We start from the raw sequence: 20,492 nt of genomic DNA, 5'->3' as shown, positions 1-20,492 counted from the left end.
TTTAAACAGAAAATATGGAAATAAAAATCCCTGCAGTTTGAGAAAGGCTAAGAAAAAAATATTGGTTATTACTAGTTTAGGGTTGGGTTTATTTGGTCAATTGTTTGCTTTTTCGATTCCAATTCTCATCGGCTCCCGGGGTACAGGAATAAACCAAAAATGTTTGAAAGCAAATAAAGATTTATATCGAGTAAGTCTCAACACAAATAACGTGTGCTGTGATGTATTAGTAATAAAAAATGAAGTACACACTCAAGTGGATATTTGCTGGTGATTTCTGTGCACGATCTTTCCAGCAGACCAATTATGTCCCAAATTAGACATGCAGATTCTTAAATGAAAGAACGCACCGAACCAATGGTGCTGTCTTTTTTTAGACGTTCCTGCTTGTTCTATCATTTTGTCCACATTACAAAACTAGCTCTGTTCTGCTATTCACGGACGCTGCGCTTGTCTTTTGAATCCCTTAAAAGAGGGTGTTTTGGAAAGAAAGTGCAACAGACTCAACTCATTTCAGGAATCGATAAGTGGAATCGAAAAGCACATCAAATCTGCAGTTATAGATTTGGGGCTGGTTCAAATGATGTGCCAGTCAATGATACCCAACCCTTTTCATGGTCCAGGTGGAAAGTGGTCACGTGACTTCCTCTGTGGATGGAGAGTGAATGGTACTTGCCCCTCCCATCCAGCACTGACGATTTGTGTATGCGTACCTTTGAGGTACAACATAGCGATGCTTAACTTTTCACGATGGTTCAGATTGTGGCTGGTTAACCGACCCCCGTAACCAGTGAACCTGAACCATCTAATGGTGGGCAGCCAGGTTGGAGGGACACATGCCCTTGTTGCGTCCCAACATGTAGGGGTGGAAGTCAGGGTGACGTCGGGCGTGCTTGATCAGGTGGTCGCTGCGCATAAAGCGCTTGTCGCACAACGGGCACAGAAAGCGCTTCTCTCCTGTGTGCGTGCGAGTATGGCGAGCCAGCTCATCGGAGCGGGCAAACTTCTTCTCGCAGTCGGGCCAGGTGCAGGGAAAGGGCCGCTCACCTGCAGGAAGACAGGAGAACCAGATGGACGAATAAGTCTACAGCTGCAACTTGTCAGAAAGCAAACAATACAATTGTAACAAACAAAAAAAACAAAAAGACATGATGTAATGAGAAAAAAGCTGAAAATATAATACAAAATGTAATAAAAATACAAATCATCGTAAATTCTGGACTATAAGCTTCTACTTTTTCCCTAGATTTTGAACCCTGCGGCCTAGAAGACAGAGCGACTAATTTATTTTATTTCTGCTCATGCCCATAATATTTTGAGTTCAATAGTTTGCATTAAACGCACACAGAGGACTGAAAAGGTGTCGTTTGTGCTATGGTGCCATCTTTTGGACGAGTTCGCTCACTGCAGGTATTGCGGGTTGAACATGTACTTCCTGTTTTGATGCCATAAACTGGAAATAAGCGTTACAGTGTTTTTGCTTGAAAGGATTCTTCATTCATCACTCCAAGCAACGTTTGTAGATATTACATTATAACTAGAATAAATCTGTGTTGGCCCTGCGATTATTATAGTAAAGCTGGGATAGGCTCCAGCACCCCCCACAAGCGGTAGAAAATGGATGGCTGAATGTTGTTACGGGCCAACAAAACTCGGGCTTTGGTCCGCAAATGGTCCCCGGGCCGGGGGGGGTGATTTTTTTATTTTTTTTTATAAAGAAATACAATCATGTGTGCTTACGGACTGTATCCCTGCAGACTGTATTGATATACATTGATATATAGTGTATACATTGTGTTTTTATGTTGATTTAATGAAATTAAAAAAATAATAATTTTTTTCTTTTCTTTCTTGTGCGGTACCGGGCCCGGTGGTTGGGGACCACTGGCCTATACCACAAAACTCACTCCAATTTCTGTCCTTAAATATATGCAATTAGTTGATATGTAATATACGGTATTTCCTTGAATTAGCCCCCGGGCGGTAATTAATTTAAAATGCTTACCGAAGGCATGCGGTAAATGTAAGCATGCGCTAATTATTCTAAAACCTCTTCTCACTCCAGAGCTTACCAAAGGCATGCGGTAAATTTAGGCCTGCGCTTATAAATTTGAGTGTGATGTAAGGATACCATCATGAAAAGCACATTTTATTAAAAAAAAACGTTATTATGGTCTTACCTTTACTTATAAATGAAGTCCATGCGCAGCTCCTTCTGAACAAAAGCATCAATAACTTGTTTATAGAAGTCTTCCTTATCTTTCTTCAGTTTTAAAAGTCTCTCTGTCTCGATGGAGATCTTCCTTTAATTATTACCTCCTGCTTCGATTGAAAGTCCAGTTTAGAAAACTGTTTTATTTTAGATATGTAATCCTCCATGTTAAAAGTCCAGGCAAGAGGAAAAAATAAACGATCGCTGCTTGTTGTCACTTCTTCTGCAGCCGAGTAGTCGCAAAACGGATCACTAGCGCCCTCTACCACCAGGAGGCGGGAGTCATTTAATGACTCATATTTGACACACGCAGCTACGGTATATTAATAAAACATAGCTGCTTACTGTTATTTTTTGCATATTCAATAGCTTGGACCTTAAATCCTACTGAATAGCTCTTTATCTTCCTCCCTTTATGCGATTTCAAATTATTGAAATCAGCCTCCTCCATTTTGAAAATGATGACAGGTGAAGTGTCAGTCGTGACGTGACGAGTTTGAATTCTAGGCATATGCTAATTATTTTGCGAAACGAGTTTGACCCCGCGGTAATCCTGACACGGCGGTAATGCTAAGAATGCGCTAATTATTTTGTGAAACGAGTTTGACCCGGCGGTAATTCTAGGCAGGCGCATACTATATACCCGGCGGCAATTCAAGGAAATACGGTATGTCTTTTTTCCAAAATAAAAAAACATCAAAATGGTCCTTGTACACATTGAGTTTTCGTTATGCGACCCTTATTAAAAAAAGTTTAGATACGCATGTTGAGGCTCGGGCTGCCACAATCCATTATTTTAGTAATCAAGTATTGTTTAGTTTGTTTGATGAATCGAGTACAGCCGTCCCCCACCACGTCGCCCTTCAAATATTGCAGATGTTTTTGTATTTTTAAAGCATATACTATAGATTGTTTTGCCCTAAATTTTGCCCTAGTGGTATTAGCCACTAGATGAGACCAAACCAATCAGATCACGCTGTTCAGTATGAGGCCACTGATTGGCTCAGCCTCAGGCAGCATTATTATATTGGATTAAACAAGTGTAAAGGTGACTAAAGGGAGTTATTTCATGTCTGGGGGGCTTTCATAATGTTGGGAAGTCTACCCATAATAGGGTTCACCGGAATATAATGCACATTGCCGATGAGCGGGTCTATTCAGGTCTATTTTCATACAAAAGGCGCACCGGATTATAAGGCGCATTAAAGACGTTATATTATTAAAACAATTCTACATTTAACAGACTTCCCTGTGGTCTATGTAACACATAATGGTGGCTCTTTGGTCAAAATGTTGCATAGATTATGTTTTACAGACCATCTTCAAGCCGCTTTCTGATCGTCTCTTCGGTACACGCCGTTTTGTGGCCGGTCTTATTTACCTGCCTTCACTTTGACAGCGTCTTCTACCCGTCATCTTTGCTGTACCGGTAGTTTTTAGCGCTTCCATGGCAAGTTTACTGACAGATATAAGTTAGAACTGTACACTACTTTGTATTAGAAATGGCAACGGCGGAGGATGAATGCCCCACAACAAAAGGATAGAGAAAAAGAAGGAGCTTATTGACTACAATGGCGAACTCATGCACATTTTTGGGACTTAAACAGATCCCAAATACAAAACAGCAGAAACCAATAGGTAAGAAAAGTTGGTTTTGCATAATAGGCGGAAACAAAACTCCTAATAGGTGACATTTTGGGGTCCTTATGCGCACACCATACTGATACCGTATGTAAAAGCACAGCACGTCTGACTACAGTAGCCATAATGCTCCGACAATCCATCAAGCGGTGTGGCTTTGTAGCTTACCAAAGTTGTACTAAAACATTAAAAAAGCTTCACTAAAACACGCAGATTTTTAGCGTTGTGTGTAATGTTCTGTATTTTCAATGAAACATCATAGTATTGGGCTTGCTTGCTAACCTGTACTTGTCAGCATCATTTTTTGAACAGGGTGTGTCAGCCTGCAGTCCACTCATCTCTTTTATGTGTGCCTGCCATCTACTGGTCACCCTTATAACACCACGTATCAAATAAAACTGCTTCAAGTTCAGTAAGCCCAACCAGAATTACTACAACATTAGGCGCGCCAGTGTTGTCGGTTTCTGAGAAAATGAAAGGATTTTAGTGCACCTAATAGTCTGAAAAACATGGTTAACAATTTTTTATGCTCTAGCAATGAAAATATAAGATTTCTAATTAATGATTCCTACTTTACTTGTCATGTCTGGAACCAATTAACAGCAATAAATGACAGATACTGTAATCGGATAAAACACTTTATATAGCCTACTTTAGGGAAAATCGTTGAAATAAAAAAATAAAAAATTCTGCTTACCATTACTTTTAATACTTTTTTGTAATTAATTCATACAATCAACATTGATAATACACTTAACATGTGTACATTAATAAAAATAAAAACATTTCCAGTCCACCATTACACAGCGGCCGTGCGGAAACTATGTTTGCGGTTTGGATTTTATACATTTTTAGTAGTTTCACTCATTAAACAATTACCTGAAGCAACAAAATGAAAATTGAAGCTTTTTAATTATGGTTGTGCTTCAGGAATTGTATTTGGTACATGGTGTAATGATAAGTGTGACCAGTAGATGGCAGTCACACATAAGAGATAAATGTGGACTGACGGCCATTTAATAAATGACGCTAGCAAGTACAGGCTAGCAAGCAAGACCAAAACGTTGATGTTTCTTTGGTAACTAAGAACATTACACACATCGCTCAAAAATCTGTCAAAATAATCTAGTACGGCTTTGGTAAACTACGAATCTGCACCACTTGATGGGACACAGAGCATTAAGGCTACTGGAGTCAGACGTACTGTGCTTCAACATAGCGGTATTATCAAAGTCCCGAAAATGTGCATGCGTCCGCAATTATCGTCTGCGCCATAGTCAATAAGCTCTTTCTTTTTCCTCTATCCTCTTGTTGAGTAGCATTCATCGCCCGCTGTTGCCATTTTTGATAAAAATGGCGTACAGTTCTAACCCGTATCTGTCAGGAGACTCGTTATGGAAGCGCCAAAAACTACCGGGACAACAAAGATGACGGGGATATTACACGGTCAAAGTGGAGCCAAATAAATAAGACCGCCCACAAAACGGTTCATCCTGAAGAGACGGTCAGAAAGCGGCTTGAAGATGGTCTGTAGAACAATCTATGCAACATTTTGATTAAAGAGCCACCATTACATGTTATGTAGACCACAAGGAAGTCTTGTAAATGTAGATAAAACATAATATGACTCCTTTAATGTGCCTTATAATGCGATGTGTATTTTGTAGTGATGGGTCCGGCAACACCGATGCATCGGCGCATGCGTCGAGCTCATAGAGCAAAACCCTGTGTCGGTGCGCGTACCGCTTTTAGAAAGTCACGTGACCGATCATTAACTGTTTTGGTCACGTGACCGATATGCGAACTGTGTCGCACTGATGCCTCCTCTGTGCCCTGTGCGCGTGTCTTTTCTACAGCCGGAGAAATAATAACTAAGAAGAGAAAGCGTCTAAAATTGAATACGTTTGAAAAACTGTTTTTTTTTTTAAATAAAAATGTGTAAAAAAAATAAAATAATAATTTCCAGGTCCACAAGGATCCTCATTCACAACACGTTCTCTTAGATTTCCATGTTATGATACATGTTCACATTATTTATTGACTGTATCTAAAAAAGACAAAAAATATATTTTTATTTAAATGAAGTTATGAAATAATCCTAAATGAAATACAATGACTTGGTTTATATTATTGTATAAACTAGGTCAGTGGTTCTCAACCTTTTTTCAGCAATGTACCCCCTGTGATTTTTTTTTTTAATTCAAGTACCCCCTAATCAGAGCAAAGCATTTTTGGTTGAAAAAAAAAAGACAAAGAAGTAAAATACAGCACTATGTCATCAGTTTCTGATTTATTAAATTGTATAACAGAGCAAAATATTGCTCATTTGTAGTGGTCTTTCTTGAACTATTTGGAAAAAAAGATATACAATTAACTAAAAACTTGTTGAAAAATAAACAAGTGATTCAATTATAAATAAAGATTTATACACATAGAAGTAATCATCAATCAAAGTGCCCTCTTTGGGGATTGTATTAGAGGTCCATCTGGATTCATGAACTTAATTCTAAACATCTCTTCACACACAAAAAAAAATCTTTAACATCAATATTTATGGAACATGTCCACAAAAAATCTAGCTGTCAACACTGAATATTGCATTGTTGCATTTCTTTTCACAGTTCTTTTTGACAGACATTTTAGTGACAAACCTGAGCTTGTGCTTTACTGAGTTTATGAACTTACATTCATATTTTGTTGAAGTATTATTCAATAAATATATTTATAAAGGATTTTTGAATTTTTGCTATTTTTAGAATATTTAAAAAAAATCTCACGTACCCCTTGGCATACCTTCAAGTACCCCCAGGGGTACGCGTACCCCCATTTGAGAACCACTGTACTAGGTCATAAAATCAGTGTCAGTTGAGTCGGTCCATAGGTTGCCTGTAAGGATTTTTAATGTCCAGCAGATGTCAGTATTTAGTGACACAGTATCAACACAGTATCAATACAGTTTTGCAATGTGTCGAAACGCTTCATGACGCCTCATCAACCCATCACTAGTATTTTGTATGAAAATAGACCTGAACAGACCCACCCATCTGCAATACACTTTACAACAGTGCGCCCTACAGTCCAAAAAATATGGTAACAGGAAAAAAATTAAAGCTTTTTTGTAATCAACTAATCGTTGAGTCCCTTACATACACGCCTAGTCTTTTAATTTGCAATAAAATGAACACTTTGTTTTGTGACATCTTTACATAAAAGTGACATGGTTGAAAGGCCAAATATTGTTGTAAAATCACAGTAGTTATTTAATAATTTAAAAAATTGCTCGTCGCCACTCTTAATCGTACGAGTTATTGTGGCTATATTAGTTGTATAAAACGTGTTTAATGTATGACAAAATATAGCTAGGTATGGATTAAAATCAAGCAGATTAGTTTTGCTAAACTACTGCTAGCCTTAATCTCCCACAGGCTGCACCGTGGGAGGATGATCATAGAGTGGGATGCTAGGAGCCATTTTCAAGATCACAAAGGCAGGCCACGTTGTTGTTGCAGAACACTTTGTGGGCGTTCCCACCGCACTTCTTTGAGCCACTTCCTGTCCTTAATCCGTTGCCTGCTCAACGACCCTGAACGCACCATTCCCCACGTTCTACCCTAAAAAAAAAAAATCCCACGCACATTTTGGCTGACGAGGAGGGTTTATATAATATCTGAAACCACGAGTCAAGCTGATACCCATACATACATGAAGCTATATTTTCCAACCGTCCATAAACGTCGCATGAAGTGCAGCCATTAATGCTGTTGGCGTTGAGTTTTACTGTAAGATTCACGGTCGACCATAAGTGTTAGCGGACGGTGGGTGAACTTTATGAACACTACTGACAATTTAGTGATGTCTGCTGCCGTTTACAGAAAAAAAACTGCCTGACAATGCGAGGTTTCCTCTTACGTTCATTTCATATGCAAATGGGGCCGCGAGGAAGACGTTCGTCAACCCGGTTCTTTTGTTACTTTACTTCTTTGTCGGCGTTTCTAAGGGCGGTACTTTGGCTTTGTTCGACAACAGGTTGTGGGATACATTCATTAAACAGCTAAAAAAAAACACCACGTTGCTAAATCGTGCTAAGTCACACAAAGCACATTGCTAATATCGAGGTGATGGGTGTTGCATTCACGGGCGTTACGGAGAGAAAAAAAAGGACCTAAAGGCGTCAACCCTGCGCAGCATGTGACTTGTTTGGGTCTACATACCTGTGTGGGTCCGGATGTGCGCCTTTAGGTGGGATGATTTCCCGTAAACTCTGTCGCATCCGTCGAAAGTGCACTGGTGTCTCTTAACGGGGGATCGAGGGCCCCCTCTCGGCGGTTGCTGTCCGGGCACCGGGGTAGCGGAGGGGGTCATGGTCGGAGTGGTGGGGTCGGACAACGTGGTGTAACCACTTTCCCCTCCACACGACGAGTTGCTGCTCTCAGAGTAGGCCGACATGGGCCGGAATTTGCCGTGTAGGTCGGTGAGAATACCGGCCACCGTCATCATGTTGGCCCCCTCTAACCTCAGGGTCTCCCGCACTTCTCGGTCCTCACTCGATCCGTCGTGCTCCCCGGGGAGCAGGCCCGCCGTGGCCGGCTGGCTGGCGGGGGCCACAGGGGTGGGTCTGTGCAGAACGGGGCCACTCGATATCGAAACCAGACACTCGGCTGCGAAGTAATCAGAGGACGCGGTGACCGACATTGTTGTCTTCCTCGTTGCAGTCGGCCTGAGCTAGCACAAATAAATAAAGCAGGAGGGGCTAACTGTAGTCTGGTGCCGACCTCGTTTTAATCAAACTCGACGAAGTAGCACTTCCCAAGTGAGCATTGTAACCGCCATACAGAGCTTTATGAATCCCGCAGTAACCGAGTGCGACGAAGAAAGGCACTAAAGAGAGTAAAAAAAAAAAAAAAAAGTGCTAAAATAGAACCAAAGTCGCCGGCCCAACATGCGTGCCCCCAACCGACTGACGGTTCATTGTGTCTGAGCCTCCACGAGCCGGTCAAACCCACGCCCCCTGATCCGGACCGCAGATGCGTTCAGTGTCCCTCGGTTTGTAAAGTTGCCACGCTGCTCTGGTGAATTTCTGCAAAACAACACGGTCACGTCTATTTAATATGTTCACCTGAATCCATACAATGTTACATATGATGGTTTTAGCATAATATCTATCATAATCAGCAACGGTCCCAAACAAAGCGCGACCATTCAAAGTCAGGTTAAAATACAACTTCAACATTCCTCGTCGAGATCATTTCCACAGTCAAGCACGATTCAACTCCGACTATTATTTCTACCCCGAGGGTTGTACTACAAGTGGATCTGGTATTCCTTTTTCAAAGCGAAACTCTTAAATACGACGTTTGTCAAAGCGCGAATGCATCTTTAACGACACACTTGCCTGACGTCGCAGCACGGGCGTGGGCCGTGGCGGGTGCAGCGTGGAAGGGTGGCAGCAGGCAGCTTGGGTACGGATGGGGGAAGGCGAGCACGATGATCGCTTTGAAGGATTATTGAGACTTTTTTGAAGAAAGCACAAACCATTGGTTTGTACGCCAATACAAATATTGAACATAGGTTCCAAGAGAGAGAAAAATATCCACTATATACATCTCCAAATCCAAAAAAGGGACACTAGATGGCTCTATTCTCTTATGCTTCCATATAGTATGCATTGTCTATTTGTAATTCATTCATTTTTTTCATTTATTTATTTATTTCAGGCAATGACATAAAAAAGTACAACGTTGACAACACATAATAATATAAATTAATATAGTGCAAAAGGTAATGTATAGTATGTAATGCATGATTGTCCAGTTTTGCCTGAAAGGGCAGAGCCGGCCCAAGGCATAAGCGTACTAAGCGCTTGCTTAGGGCCCCGCGGCCACCAGGGGGCCCCCCAAAAGCATCCATCCATCCATCCATCTTCTTCCGCTTATCCGAGGTCGGGTCGCGGGGGCAGCAGCCTAAGCAGGGAAGCCCAGACTTCCCTCTCCCCAGCCACTTCGTCCAGCTCCTCCCGGGGGATCCCGAGGCGTTCCCAGGCCAGCCGGGAGACATAGTCTTCCCAACGTGTCCTGGGTCTTCCTCGTGGCCTCCTACCGGTCGGACATGCCCTAAACACCTCCTTAGGGAGGCGCTCGGGTGGCATCCTGACCAGATGCCCGAACCACCTCATCTGGCTCCTCTCGATGTGGAGGAGCAGCGGCTTTACTTTGAGCTCCCCCCGGATGACAGAGCTTCTCACCCTATCTCTAAGGGAGAGCCCCGCCACCCGGCGGAGGAAACTCATTTCGGCCGCTTGTACCCGTGATCTTGTCCTTTCGGTCATAACCCAAAGCTCTTGACCATAGGTGAGGATGGGAACGTAGATCGACCGGTAAATTGAGAGCTTTGCCTTCCGGCTCAGCTCCTTCTTCACCACAACGGATCGATACAGCGTCCGCATTACTGAAGACGCCGCACCGATCCGCCTGTCGATCTCACGATCCCCCCAAAAGCAATTAACAAAAATTATTATTTTTTATTTTTTGCATGTACGAGTCTGACTGATGATTTCTAAATGATCAAAGATATATTATTGTACAAAAACACAATTTTAGGTCAACATTTTTGCACATTGCTGTTTCAGGTTTTTGTTACCAAAAATAATAAAGTGAATCAGAATCAGCTTTATTGTCCAGTTATGTTTAACACACATGGAATTTAACTTCAGTAGACTGCGCTCTCTTTGTACAAAGTAAACATTAAATATGAACAATTAACTAAAAATATAAACTAGTAATTAAAGACTAATATGTACAAGACTGATGAGACAAGATGACACTTTTACTGTAAATACAAAGCTTTATCACTTGGACTGTTCAACCCCAGGCCACTCTTGTAGCTGAATGTTTTCTACATTTTAAGATTAGGAACCATATGTGGCACTCTGGACATCATTCGTTCATTCATTGGTATTATTTATGTTCTTAACTGGGCCACCCCCATATCTTTATCAATGACATGTCATTTGTAAAGACATGCCAGGCTGACAATAGGATAATGTAAACAACACTGCCAGAGCCGCAATGAGTTTATATATTATTTATATATTATTGGCAGAAATAGAGGGCCCCAAAATCAAATTTTGCTTAGGGCCCCATGGAGGCTTGGGCCGGCACTGTGAAAGGGAGTGGGAAGAAGATAATGTATTTAATCCCACCCCCAGTTCTCCATTCAGTGATAATTCACATGAGTTTCACTGTTACTTTGTTCAAGGATTATAATACAGATGTTGTATCATAGTGGCATTACCACAGGTAACAATAATTATTACACTGTAACAATAATTTGTATCAACAATGTATATGAATGAATATACCAACAATGGTAATAGACAACATAGCAATAATGGTAATAGACAACATAGCAATAATGGTAAGGAAACATTGAGCACATGTTAACACTTTGAGACAGAGTACAACAGCAGGTCAAATTAAAGTAATACATTGATGATCAAGGGGGACGTTCCAAATACATACACACTTAACATTATACCCTATTAATAGTCATTACACTATAATAACAATATCATATCTGCAATAAACCTTTCAAGGTTTAGTACTTTATTAATTAAATCAATAAACCTTTCCTATGACCATTAGAAGGAATATTGCCTTGCTAAAGGTACTTTTAGCTACTGGTGTAGAGAAAGGTGATTGGTGCAGAGAATGTTTGTGGCTCCAGCTTAGAAGGTATTTCCTGATTGGTTGGTGTGTGAGCAGTGTGGGTCACTGTGGAAGCCCTCGTACAAGTGTGGTCATTCAGTGGTGGGGAACAGTGCTTGGTTTTCATCTCACTTTCATGTGGAGGCTCAGAGGAAGACGGATCGGCCGTGACTTGGGTCGACGATGGCTACGTCCTGGCGTTATGGTTTACAGATTACTTTTGTTTGTCTTTTATGTGGTGAGTTGACTCACTCATGTGTATCGTTTTGATCTCATGAGATAAAAATCTCAATGGCCATCCATGGAGTGTTGAGTGAAAGCATGACTCTTTCTTTGAGTAATGTTGCCCGAGTTTAATCAACATGTGTCAGACATGTTTCTTGCTTTTTTTTTTTCACAGTAGCCGATTGTTTTCAGCCAAAGCCTGATTTCTGTGATTCAAGTTGTACAGGTAAGGCCTGTGCATATCAGATTTTAAAAAAAATCCATTGCTTTTTTTCTAAACAGGATTTACCTAAACTACTCCATCTATCCATCCATTTTTTTTTACTGCATGCCCCTTTACTTATTTTCCTTTAAATCTAATCAATAGTGTTGTTTCTTTTGCTTGTTTTTAGCTTTTCCTACCTCTGACGTGTCCTATCAGACAGGGGTGAGGTATACGTACAGGTATAGAGCAGCAATCACCACATCTCTACGCGGATCTAATGCTGGCAGAAATGGACTAGTACTGGACTGTGTGGTTGATATCGATGTAGTTTCTAAGTGTCATCTAATAATGCAGGTTTGTAAGACTTCAAAGAGAGCACAGGGATCGATGTTGATTTTGATGTGATTTTGTTTAACAGATAAGGAATCCACAGATAAAACGCCTTTCCCCTCAGAAGGAACATTCTGTGCCCCACTTAAAACGTTTGAGGTAACATTTCCAAAAAATATGCTTTCCTCATGCATCTTTTGGCATTTCTTTGTGTTACCACCAATTGTAAGCCTGCAGACCAGGGATATTCAATGAAAATGTTTTGGGGTCACAGTTCCAGACTTCTCCCAGCAGGCACAAGACATTGAAACAACGTTGAGGTCTTGTTAAATTAGGTCCTGACGTTAAGCAACGCAAATATAGCATTGTAACACCATGCTCTTTGACAACGTTTAACCATGTGTCGGGTTCTGATGTTGATTTGACCTTTGAATTTTGGTCATTTCCCAACCAACGACGTGGATACAACGTTAGACATCAACGTTGTCTCAATTTACCAACATAATTGTTTTGCAACGTTGTTTCAAAGTCATTTTTAAAGGACATATACAGTACAGGCCAAAAGTTTGGACACACCTTCTCATTCAATGGGTTCTTTATTTTCAATGGTAGATTGTCAGTGAAGGCATCAAAACTATGAATGAACACATTTGGAGTTACGTACTTACAAAAAAGGTGAAATAACTGAAAACACGTTTTATATTCTAGTTTCTTCAAAATAGCCACCCTTTGCTCGGATTACTGTTTTGCACACTTGTGGCATTCTCTCTATGAGCTTCAAGAGGTAGTCACCTAAAAGGGTTTTCACTTCACGGGTGTTATAGTTTTGATGGCCTCATTGACAATCTACAATGTAAATAGTCAAGAAAATAAAGAAATTGCAATGAAATAAGAAGGTGTGTCCAAACGTTTGGCCTGTACTGTATGTATAATCAACGTTGTATCAATGTCTTGTGCCTGCTGGGCTGCCTTCACTATTATTCCTTTTTTGTATATTCCAAAGAACCAGCATCCTCTACTGTAGACTTTCGATTTTGGTCTATTTATTTTGTCTGTCACAGAAGCGCTCTGCTGTTTTTAAGGACATCTTTTAAAAAAAGTGAACCTTTCAGGGGCTATTTAACTGAACGTACAGGTCACCCAAATTATGAAAAAGAGATGACCTAAATTGGAGCCTCGAGAAACACTATGAGTAGGACTAAAGAAGTTGAACAAAAGACTACTGACTGATGTGAACAAGCTACAGTAACACTTTAGTTACTGTACATAAATCATGTCATGAATAAACTGTGTAAGTGCCAAAAAGGAGAGGACTTAAAGGGGTGCCTTGAGGAACGCCTCAGTTATGTAAATCACAAGTTCAGAACCCAGTGTTCTATGTTTGCTAGCAAGGTAAAAATGTAATTGCAAGGATCTGCCGGTGTGTTTACAGTGGTCCAACTCCCTCCATACAACAGGAGCACCTTTGTGTTTTTAGAAATTTTCTGCACAAATGTCTGTCTCCCAAGTTTTGAACTGAATTGATGTCATTCCCAGGCCGGATTTGGCTCCCCATGCCGCCAGTTGAACCGCCGTGCGATAAACCAATTTGGAATGTTGTTTAGATGAATGTGATACTTGCCTCGCTTGTCTGTGTTTTCGGGTCTTGAGCAGCTCATGTGATGTTTTTGTTTCCCAGGGAGTCGCTGGAGAGAACGCGCCTCAAGTTTTCCCACCAGGGAGGAAAGGTCGTTGCTTTATGTATCCAGGAGGGAGAGCAGGTGTGGACGCTCAACATTAAAAGAGCTTTTCTGAGCATGCTCCAGACCTCCCGCACAACATCCAAACAGTCAGAAATGGAGGTGAGGGATGGCGATGAAATACTCGATCTGTTTCATGAATTGCAGTTGTCCTGTCATGTAAAAGAAAATGACCACCATCATATTCATACAAGTGAATGCAACATTTTTGATGGATTTAAATGGTGCAGGTTTAGATAAAAAGGAGAGGTGGCGAGTATATGACAAAACGTGTTTCAATATTCCCTCCTCAGACTGATGTGCATGGGACATGCACCAGCATGTATGAAAGGCGAGGACGACTATTGCTGAAAAGCAGGGACTTGAAACAGTGTCAAAAATCCAAACTGGCACATTTCTGGACCCATTCTATAGTTTTAACTGGAGACACGGTGAGTTAACTTATAGTTTCAGAAAGTACAGCTAACCGCCTCAGGACATGACCAAAACAAAGTCAATGCTTCAACCATGATGATGCATCTTCTTCTTGTTGGGTTTTGTTGCCAGTCAGTGCAATCAGAGGTGCGCTGTGTTCAGGTCTACGGGCCTGCCGTTATGGAAGAAGTAAACTGCACCGAAACAATATCCATAGCAACGTGGTCTGAGACCGCAGGCCAGGTAAAAACGCAAACTGAGTCTACTCTGCTTCTGCTTAGAGCCCAGCCAGGCACAGTTTCCAGAACAGGTCAGTGGGGTTATAATGTGAGCAGTTAACTTGTTCTTGTACTGTGTGAGTTAGCAACAGGGTGATGGACTTTGCTAATCCTGCAGGTTCTTTAGATACTGGAACACAAACTGGCCTGCAATTTGAGGACGAAGGACCTGCTAGACCTGGAAAAGTGTTTGCTACACCAGACATTGCTAGACAAACTATCAGGAAGTTGTGTAGCCTCACATTACAGCTTAAAGAGGTAGGCTTCAAAATGCAACAGTTTTCAACAGACCATGATGCATTAATGTACATATGTTGGCAACTCTTACTCTTAGGTGTCGCAGCAGTTCCTTCACTTGGCTTTCCAGCTTCGAGAGCTGACTCTCTTGCAGCTTAAGACACTTTGGATGGATGCTTCTTTCAAGTGCCGCAATGACTGGTCAGTGTGGTTAGTTTTGTATGGCAGAACTTCATTACATCTTAACAATACATCCTATTCTTAGCCACCGCACGCACCACTGTATCACACGCATGCTTAAAGGGATCCTAGCCTACATTCGCAGCTTTTGTCGTACTCTTGTTCTACATGATATGAGACTGCCATATCATGAGGTTGGTGTGTTTTTTTTGCCATTCCTGGTTTCATTTTCATGCCGCTCATAAATGTCAAGGATAGTCGGGTACGTGAACTTCTCAAGATTTCCACAAGATTTTGTGGATTCCTCACGTCACAGCTTTAGGAAATTGTGTTTGATGTTAACTGCTACTCAGTTCTTTTTTGTCACTATTTTCAGTCAGAAAGCGTTTTTTTCTTCCCCTGATGTAAAAACAGGGCCGTCCCAGGCTATGTCACACCTGTCCCAAGCCTGACATCATAGCAAGTCAAATGTCTTGATATTATAATCAAATGACAGCAGTCATTTCCATTAGATTATATGCTAATATAGCTGAACTGGCCCACTGACAATGAAAATAACAAAACAATCTTGTTTTTCAAAAGCTATGTACTAGTAAATCTATGTATGGATGGTGGTCCTGCTTTATTAATAATTTGTAACCATTTCAGAGATCACCTTTAGTTCCACTTAAAACAGGCCTGGGCAATTATTTTGACTCGGGGGGACAAATTTAAATGTGTCTGGGGGCCGGTATATCTATGTATGTATGTATGTATATAATATATATATATATATATATATATACACATATACATATATATATATATATATATATATATAGTATGTATATACAAACCCTGTTTCCATATCGCATTATGAAGCCTAAAATACCACAACGGAGACCCCCGGACTGTTGAACAACTTAAGCTGTATATCAAGCAAGAATGGGAAATAATTCCACCTGAGAAGCTTAAAAAATGTGTCTCCTCAGTTACCAAACGTTTACTGAGTGTTGTTAAAAGGAAAGGCCATGTAACACAGTGGTAAACATGCCCTTTCCCAACTACTTTGGCACGTGTTGCAGCCATGAAATTCTAAGTTAATTATCATTTGCAAAAAAAAAAAAAGTTTATGAGTTTGAACATCAAATATCTTGTCTTTGTAGGGCATTCAATTGAATATGTGTTGAAAAGGATTTGCAAATCATTGTATTCCGTTTATATTTACATCTAACACAATTTCCCAACTCATATGGAAACGGGGTTTGCGCACACGCACACACGCACACGCACACACACACACACACACACACACACACACACACACACACACACACACACACACACACACACACACACACACAGTGTTGGTGACGAACCCCAAGATGCAGAGAAGGCAGGCTTGGTGCAGGAAAACATGATTTAATGTCCATGAAATAAAAAAAATACACAAACCAGGAACCAGGAGACAGGAAACAGGATGTCAGGAAAACAGGAACTAGAAGACGAGGAACAAAAAGACAGCAAGCTACAAACAGCTACAGAATACAGCTTACCGCTACCGCATACAGCTACACTGACATCGGCAAGTCTTAGCGACAAAACTCCAGCACTGACTGGAGTGCAAAGCAGGTTCAAATAGCAGCTGGCTGATTGACACCAGGTGTGGCCAGGTGCCAATCAGCCACAGCTGAGGGGACACAGCACTCAGAGAGACAAACAGGAAACTGAACCAAAATAAGAGTGCTGACAGGAAATAAAACAAACAGAGGAAAAACTAAAACTTAACGGAACTGTCAGGGACAAGCCTGACACATACATACATACATATATATATATATATATGCAGACCGCCTTAAAAAACGGAATGGAATTTTACATTTTTCTACTGAATGAGACACCCAGAATGTACATGAAAATTCAGAATGTGGGATACAGTGTTCTGTACTACATCGTAGTGTGCTGGGGGGCAGTACATCTAAAAAGGACAGCTCCAGACTGGAGAAACTGATCAGGCGGGCCGGTTCTACGATCGGAATAAAACTGGACTCACTGGTGACGGTGGCAGAGAAGAGGACTGTGGAAAAACTAGTGAGCATCCTGGATGATGCCAGTCACCCTCTGCATACCGTTATCAGTAGTCAGAGGAGCCTGTTCAGTGCTAGACTGCTTCATCCCAAGTGCAGGACGAATAGACTAAAACACTCCTTTGTCCCACACACCCTTAGACTGTACAACTCCTCTCTAGGGGGAGGGGGGGGGGGGTACTAGGATGACAGGGGATGCAAAACAATAACAGTGCAATACTTTTTCATAACATGGTCACTACTGCCTAGTTTCTCTTGTTATATTCTTATTTTACTGTTATATTTGTATTCTCATTGTTGCTTTTTATTTTTATTCTTATTGTAATATTTTTCTATTTTGTTTCCATTTATACCCCCATTATTTACTTTTTACATTTTAAATTCGATCTCAATTCTGTACACTGCTGCTGGAATTTTAATTTTCCTGTGGGAACTCTCCTGAAGGAATCAATAAAGTACTATCTATCTATCTATCTATCTATCTATCTATCTATCTATCTATCTATCTATCTATCTATCCATCCATCCATTATTTTACATTTTAAATTCGATCTCAATTCTGTACACTGCTCCTGGAATTTTAATTTTCCTGTGGGAACTCTCCTGAAGGAATCAATAAAGTACTATCTATCTATCTATCTATCTATCTATCTATCTATCTATCTATCTATCTATCTATCTATCTATCTATCTATCTATCTATCTATCTATCTATCTATCTATCTATCCATCCATCCATCCATCCATCCATCCATCCATCCATCCATCCATCCATCCATCCATCCATCCATCCATCCATCCATCCATCCATCCATCTATCTATTTACAATCTTAACTGTGAACAATAAAACACTGAATATTGACAACATATTAACGCCACACCGCCTCTTGATCGACATATTTTACGATCTAGTGAAACGCAACAAAAATGCAACAAACACAGCGAAATATGAACGTGAGGGGTAAAAAAAAAAAACCCCACCTACAATCTTATACATCTGATATATCACTAAGCTTGAGAACTTTGTTGTAAAAATCTCCTTCCGCGTCTGTCCCTGATACCCGCATTTCAGACTTGCCGCTCTGGAAACACTCTGTGGAAACGCTCCTACCCATACTGCTTGGTGCCTCGTCTGAGCTGCTTTAATTTAAATTACCATGGTAACTAGTACATCATGCAAAAGCGCAGATTCCAACCATTGAACTACTTACCGTCATTTGAAAACATCACTACACATCATAATGGCAGCTACAGATTCGATCTTAAAAATCTAAAAACATTATTAAGGAATGTCCGGCGGGCCAGATTGAAAAGCTTAACGGGCCAAGTGCGGCCTCCGGGCCTTAATTTGCCGAGGTCTGCCTTAAAACATTCACATGTTGCACAATGAGATGTGTGCTGCAGCACAAGCATGGGATAATGTGTACATTCCTGTAACATTCTGTCTGTAGAATATAGCATTACCGTTTTTATTAGCATTTCTATAATCTAGTAACAGCATTTCATGAATAATATCCATACATTAACACTCTTAATACTATAAATGACCATTGAATAAACACACACCTGATTGGCGAGTGTGGGTGCACACTACTTGTTTCACCATAATAACATTTAATAGCATTTACTTCTTTTAACTCTGCTGTACTGTTAGCTATTAGCTATCAAGCATAACAGCGACATACAGATTTAGCATTATTGGCCAAGTCAAAACACCAAATAATTTGACTTGTTCAATGTAAAAAAATAATATTAACGATTAACTAAAAATACAAACAAGTACTTAAATAACTAATATGTGCAAGGCTAATACAGGTATATAATAGTGCAGTGGTGAATAGAGCAAAGCAAAAAGATGATGAAGCGAACATGAGGGACAGATTAGTTCCTGAGTTATTTCACAGCGTTCATCAGATTGATAGCCTGAGGGAAGAAACTGTTCTTATGACAGGTTGTTTAGGCTTACTGTGATTTGTAACGTCTGCCGGAGTGGAGGAGTTTGAACGGTTTGTGACCACGGTGTGAGGGGTCTGCAGTGATGCTACCCGCCCGTACCTGACCCTGGACTTGTGCAAATCCTGGATGGGATAAAGTTCCACATCGATGATCTTTTTTGCAGTCCTGTTTGTCCGTTTATCTAAACCAGACTGTAATGGAGGTGCACACGACAAACTGAATGAGAGTTGGTTTTGGCGTGGTTTGTATGGTAGAAAATGGCGCGTTTTGCTAGATAGTAGTTTTTTACTCTTCTTTGGTGTGGTTACGGCCAACAGTAAAGAGTTTTGCTCAATAAAATGATCGATGGACCTCCTCCCCTCCTTGAAGCGTCTCAACAGACGTAACAATAATTGAACAGTTTTGACAAACATGATTGTAGCTGATATAGGCTCCAGCGCCCACCGCGATCCCGAAGGGAATAAGCGGTAGAAAATGGATGGATGGATGTATTGTATGTAGAATTGTATTGCAAAATCATACAGAATAAATTGTTATCTGTTTATTTTTTTGTAGAGTTTGGATTGGATTTTATTTTGTGCATGGCATAGATTTGCTGTGCACAGAATACATTAATTAATAGATTAGTTAACAGGTTAAATTAATTAATAGTTTTTACAGAAAAATAACATATTTATCAAAATGAAAACAAAGTGACACATGTTCCTAGCACAGCTTGACTGGTATTCAATCACTGTACGTAAAATGTCATGTCCAGCACTAACACTGTGTGCCAGAGGAGACCATGTAAATTACCGGAGATATTTACCGGATTCTGCCGAATCCAAGCATTTCGGCCACTGGGGGAATAACAGTTTTGCCCTGTACACTGTCATGATCCGTTGCGCCGGATCAGGTTTTATTTTAGTTTGACTCCCTTAGTTCTGTTTTCAGCACCCCGGGGTTTGTGTTTCTTAGTTGCCATGGGTGCTGATTATTTTAACCTGCCTCTGATCAGTGTTCGGGAAGCTCACCTGCTCCCGGGCACTAATCAGAGAGCTATTTATTCCTGCCTTTCGCCACATTCGGTCTGGCTGTCTTGTTTGCTCATGCAACAAGTTACCGTATTTTTCGGACTATAAGTCACAGTTTTTTTCATAGTTTGGCCGGGGGTGCGACTTATCTGTGACTTTATTAACACATTACCGTAAAATATCAAATAATATTATTTAGTTCATTCACGTAAAAGACTAGACGTATAAGATTTCATGGGATTTAGCGATTAAGAGTGACAGATTGTTTGGTAAACGTATAGCATGTTCTATA

At 40.6% G+C, this 20,492-nt stretch overlaps 2 protein-coding genes across 2 annotated transcripts in view; one reads left to right on the top strand and one right to left on the bottom strand.

The window, feature by feature from the left end:
- The window catches only part of LOC133579376 (Krueppel-like factor 9), an 11,021-nt gene extending 1,889 nt beyond the window's left edge, over positions 1 to 9,132 (bottom strand). Inside the window, exons 1-2 of the mRNA XM_061933959.1 lie at positions 8,065 to 9,132; positions 1 to 1,047 (exon numbers count right to left, since the gene is read on the bottom strand). The exon at positions 1 to 1,047 is cut by the window's left edge and continues 1,889 nt beyond it. Coding sequence (XP_061789943.1) covers positions 806 to 1,047; positions 8,065 to 8,545 — 723 coding nt within the window. The 5' untranslated portion in view covers positions 8,546 to 9,132 and the 3' untranslated portion in view covers positions 1 to 805. The remainder of the gene's footprint in view (positions 1,048 to 8,064) is intronic.
- A 2,745-nt stretch (positions 9,133 to 11,877) lies between these two features.
- Positions 11,878 to 20,492, top strand: part of LOC133579338 (uncharacterized) — a 204,885-nt gene continuing 196,270 nt past the window's right edge. Inside the window, exons 1-9 of the mRNA XM_072912283.1 lie at positions 11,878 to 11,893; positions 11,957 to 12,007; positions 12,174 to 12,340; positions 12,405 to 12,475; positions 13,995 to 14,157; positions 14,349 to 14,486; positions 14,602 to 14,779; positions 14,866 to 15,005; positions 15,082 to 15,185. Of these exons, the coding sequence (XP_072768384.1) occupies positions 11,878 to 11,893; positions 11,957 to 12,007; positions 12,174 to 12,340; positions 12,405 to 12,475; positions 13,995 to 14,157; positions 14,349 to 14,486; positions 14,602 to 14,779; positions 14,866 to 15,005; positions 15,082 to 15,185 (1,028 nt within the window). The remainder of the gene's footprint in view (positions 11,894 to 11,956; positions 12,008 to 12,173; positions 12,341 to 12,404; positions 12,476 to 13,994; positions 14,158 to 14,348; positions 14,487 to 14,601; positions 14,780 to 14,865; positions 15,006 to 15,081; positions 15,186 to 20,492) is intronic.

Source organism: Nerophis lumbriciformis, linkage group LG03 (assembly GCF_033978685.3).
Source record: "Nerophis lumbriciformis linkage group LG03, RoL_Nlum_v2.1, whole genome shotgun sequence".
Classification (NCBI taxonomy): Eukaryota; Metazoa; Chordata; class Actinopteri; order Syngnathiformes; family Syngnathidae; genus Nerophis; species Nerophis lumbriciformis.
Note: the sequence above shows the minus strand (reverse complement) of the source record. Positions and strands in the feature narration are given on the sequence as shown.